The sequence below is a fragment of the Bison bison genome, unplaced genomic scaffold, assembly GCF_000754665.1.
Source record: "Bison bison bison isolate TAMUID 2011002044 unplaced genomic scaffold, Bison_UMD1.0 scf7180017864309, whole genome shotgun sequence".
Taxonomy (NCBI): Eukaryota; Metazoa; Chordata; class Mammalia; order Artiodactyla; family Bovidae; genus Bison; species Bison bison.
The window spans coordinates 4,453,310-4,457,589 of record NW_011494881.1 but is presented as its reverse complement, the minus strand read 5'-3'; the positions used below and the strand labels follow the sequence as shown (position 1 = coordinate 4,457,589).

General features: G+C 46.1%; 1 protein-coding gene across 1 annotated transcript in view; it reads left to right on the top strand.

Annotated features, from left to right (window-relative positions):
* Window positions 1-3,319, top strand: part of NPFFR1 (neuropeptide FF receptor 1) — a 12,395-nt gene extending 9,076 nt beyond the window's left edge. The window contains exon 6 of the mRNA XM_010852393.1: window positions 3,246-3,319. Within this exon, the coding sequence (XP_010850695.1) occupies window positions 3,246-3,319 (74 nt within the window). The remainder of the gene's footprint in view (window positions 1-3,245) is intronic.
* Window positions 3,320-4,280: the final 961 nt, after the last annotated feature.

Genomic DNA, 4,280 nt, shown 5'->3' with positions numbered 1-4,280 from the left:
CACCGAAGTATTGATGCTTTTGAACTGTGGTGTTGGAGAAGACTCTTGAGAGTCCCTTGGACTGCAAGGAGATCAAACCAGTCAATCCTAAAGGAAATCAGTCCTGAATATTAATTGAAAGGACTGATGCTGAAGCTGAAACTACAATATTTTGGCCACCTGATGCAAAGAACTGACTCATTGGAAAAGACCCTGATGCTGGGAAAGATTGAGGACAGGAGGAGAAGGGGACAACAGAGGATGAGTTTGTTGGATGGCATCACCAACTTGATGGACGTGAGTGAGCAAGCTCCGGGAGTTGGTGATGGACAGGGAGGTCTTGTGCTGCAGTCCATTGGGTCGCAAAGAGTTGGACTCGACTGAGCGACTGAACTGAGCTGAACTGATGCCTGAGCAATTGCAGAACAATCCCTGGGGAGCCTGTGTCAATTGCAGAGAGTCTGGGTCTGAGCCCAGAGAAGGGGGTGTCTGCCCTCCCTCCTCTCTCATAGGACCCACCACCATCACCCAGACCCAGATCAGAGCTCACAATGTGACAGGCAGCTGCAGGGTCACAAGAAGCATCAGTTTATTTATTCACAGACAGGAGGAAAGGAGGGCAGAGCACCCGCTTTCAGCCTTCCAAAATACATCTGCTCACTAGAGCTACAAGTACACAGCATTCCCAAGGCCCTTTCCCTGCTCCCTCCAGGGGATTGTGGGGGCGAAGTTGGCCAACCAAAGCTATGGTGTCCTCTGAGGCCTCTGGGATGACAAGCACTAAACCTCTCCATAGCATGGATAACTCATGTGCCCTAAAAAAGGATGGGATCCACCCCTTGTTTGCTCTGGCTCTCACCCAGCATGCCTGCATCACCTTGAGGAGAGAGGCTTCTCTCCAGGAGGTGGGAGGAATTGGGATTACCCTGTGATCCTTGCATGGCCCCAGTCATCTGTAGTTAACTGGATACTTCCTCCTTATCTCTATAGAACACACACTGTTGCCAGAATTTTAGTGAATAAAAAAGAAACATTTCCAGGGCAGAGAATGTGACTCTGAGGCTCCACTAGTTTTCTTAATTGACACACGATGACTTAACCCTGTTGACTCCACTCTAAGTACTAACTAGATGTAGGGGCAGAAGAAAACTCCTAAGCCATTGTACAGTATTTTCTACAAGCATGTCCCCAGACACGTTTGACCCATGCAAATGGGCTGAAGGAGATTCTGCCATTCTCGAAGTAACTGAGGCTCAAAAGGACCAAGAGGGGCCCACGGTGGGGGTGGGGGGCAGGGTTTGAGTTAGAATTGTCTTCTGATGGCTTCTTCCCATGCCCCTTCCTGCCTCTCAAGGAAGGTGGATTGGGGAGGAGAGGTGGAAATTCCCACAAATGCTGTTTGCCTGATGGTGAGCCAGAATGCTCACAGAACCAGCAATCGCACCCTCCCGCCCCAAGCTCTTGGTCTGGGAAGTGAGAGTCTATTGTGTTTACTCTTGTAATATCTGGCTTGCGCTGTTCTGTGTATGCTATCTATAACCCATGAATGGAGCAGGCTGCCAAGATCCATCATGACCCCACCCCAGTCAAAGTGTCTAGGAATGACGGACGAGGGTCTCAGGAAAGGGTGTGCCATCCTGTCCCTCATTCGCTAGTACGTGTCTGGGACCCACTTCTGGTTCTCTGTCAGTGTTCTGTGTCACTAGAGTATAGGCTGGAGAATTCCCGGCTGCTTGCCTTAAAGAACTCTGATGCCAGGCTCTAAAAACAGACCAGAGAAAGGGCCATCTTAAATCCAAAGGCTTGTCCCTGTGGCTGGGGGATCTGTTGGGAGACACTGTCTGGTCTTTCCTCCAGTGCATGTTTTTCCCTTAGCATGGCCTCCCCAACCACAGAATCACAGCCTAGGGGGAGACCAGGGCACTCACCCAAGCCAACCTTCTATCAAGGCCCCTTTGTTTCACTTTTCCCCAAAGATGCCATGCTTTGAAAGACAGGGTTGGCCAAAAGAAAAAATAAAAAATTGCACTAGGCCATAATTCATATGTTTGCTGGTATTTTTATTTCTTTTCAAAAAAAATCCATCAAGGCTGTGTCTGCTTATTCAGATTTGATTTGATTCAGGCATGACTCGATGCTTTCAGGAGAGGTGAGGCCTTGTGGGTATCTGTGGAGTGTTTGGTTTCTTGTGTATGTGGCAAAATACATATACAACATAAAATTTATCCTGTAACTATTTTTCAGTGTACAGTTCAGTGGCATTGAGTGCCTTCACACTGCTGTATAACCGTCACTGTCCATTTGCAGAACTTTTTTTAACATCTCAAACTGCAACTCTGTACCCATTAAACAATGACTCCCTGTTTCTTCCTGCCTCTGGTAACTGCCATTCTACTTTCTGTCTCAATGAATTCGATCACTCTAGGTACCTTGTAGGGGTGAAATCACACAGGACTTGTCCTTTTGCAATTGGCTTATTTCACTGAGTATAATGTTTTCAAGGTTCGTCCGTGTTGTAGAAGGTGTCATGTTCTTCCTTTCAAAGGCTGAGTAATAGTCCATTGTATGGATATACCAGTCATTATCCATTCATCCGCAGGTGGACATTTGGGTTGCTTCCTCATTTTGACTATTGTGAATAATGTGTGGAGGTTTCAGATGCTAGACAAAGTTCCTGAAAATAGTGTCTGCGTGAGCCCTGAGAACAGAGGCCCCAGGTTGGGACCCAGGATCTCTTCTGACTTGGCATGTATGGGTGATGAAGCAGTGGTTCACGGAAAGCTATGATTTGTCTTATTCTCCTAGCCCACCCCAGCTGCTCTGAGCTGGGTTTTACTTCTTGACCAGAGTGGCTAGAAAATCGTATGTTCCCTCCATGAGACACTATTTTATGAAGATATTTTTCAAAGTATAGCTTTATTATTCTGGCTGGTATCCTGTGACCCAGCACCTGGGGCCTCTCAGGGCCCCTGTCCAGTTGCCCCAGGGTACACAAGGGTAAGTAACGTGGACTTCTGCCCATGTGCTGCTATTTGCCTACAGGTTGGCTGGGTCTCCTAAGGTGACTGCCTTTTCACAGGCAGCAAGTTTGGAAATGAATTGGATGTGTGATGGGGGAAAGGGCCAAAGGCCTGTGGACACTGAGCATCCCCACCCCAGAGGAACTCTTGGAGGGACTCCGTGTCCTGTCCTGCCACTTGCAGCACGAGTGGTCATTCTAATCATGGGTCTTCGCTGATGAATGGCCTCTTGACTTCACCACGCAGCACTCAACAGGCCAACGGGAGCTGGAGGCGGATGCCCAGCCTGGGCCCTGCACACCACAGTCTGCCGGCCGTAGGCCGAGGACTTTCTCTTGGGGCGCAGGGGATGCATGATTTGGGTTGGAATGGAGGGCAGAGTTGGCAAAGTCGGATGAGAGCCCCCCTATCATTAGTCTACTGTGTATTCATCCAGAAAGCCAGGTGAGAGCCAAGCCGAGAGCTGGATAGACAAAGCATTGCTATTAAGCACTGTGCCTTTCTGCATGTTTCCTCAGCTCACCCCTCTGAAGTGCCACTGAGGAAAGACAAATGAGAAGGAGGTGACCCAAATGGGCTTCACTGCAAGCAAACAATGTTGAATCCACAATAGATTCCTTGTTGAATAACCCAATTATTTATGTTTATGACATTTTATTGTTTCTCTTTTTCTCTCTTTACACAAACACTCCATTGTGGAAATTTTACAAGATTTAGATAAACAAAGAGACGAAAATAAAAAGCACCCAAATCTAGCCACAAGAGATAATTGTGGAATTATTTTCTATGTGTATATATGTTTAAAAATTTTATAACAGCTTTATTAAGGCATACTTTACATGCAGTAAAATTCACCCACCTTAACTGTACATTTTGATGAGTTCTAGCTATTGTATACAGTCATGTAACCACCACTACACTCAAGATATTTCCAGAATCTCCCCCAAATTCCCTTGTGCCAATTTGTAGTCAACTTTCTCCGCTCCTCCAGGCCCCAGATAACCACTCATTTGATTTTGGAAGGTCATCTACTTGTGTAGCTTTTTGATCTGGCTTATTTCACTTTTGATCTGGCTTATTTCACTTAGAATAATGCTTTTGAGATTCATCCATGTTGAAGCATAAATCAACAAACAATGAAGTTTGTTCCTTTCTGTACCTGGGTAGTATTCCATTGAATGGCTCTATAATATTTTACTTGTCTATTCATCAGTGGATAGATATTTGAGTTGTTAACACTTTTTATGAATTTATGAATTATGAATAATGCTGCTATGAACA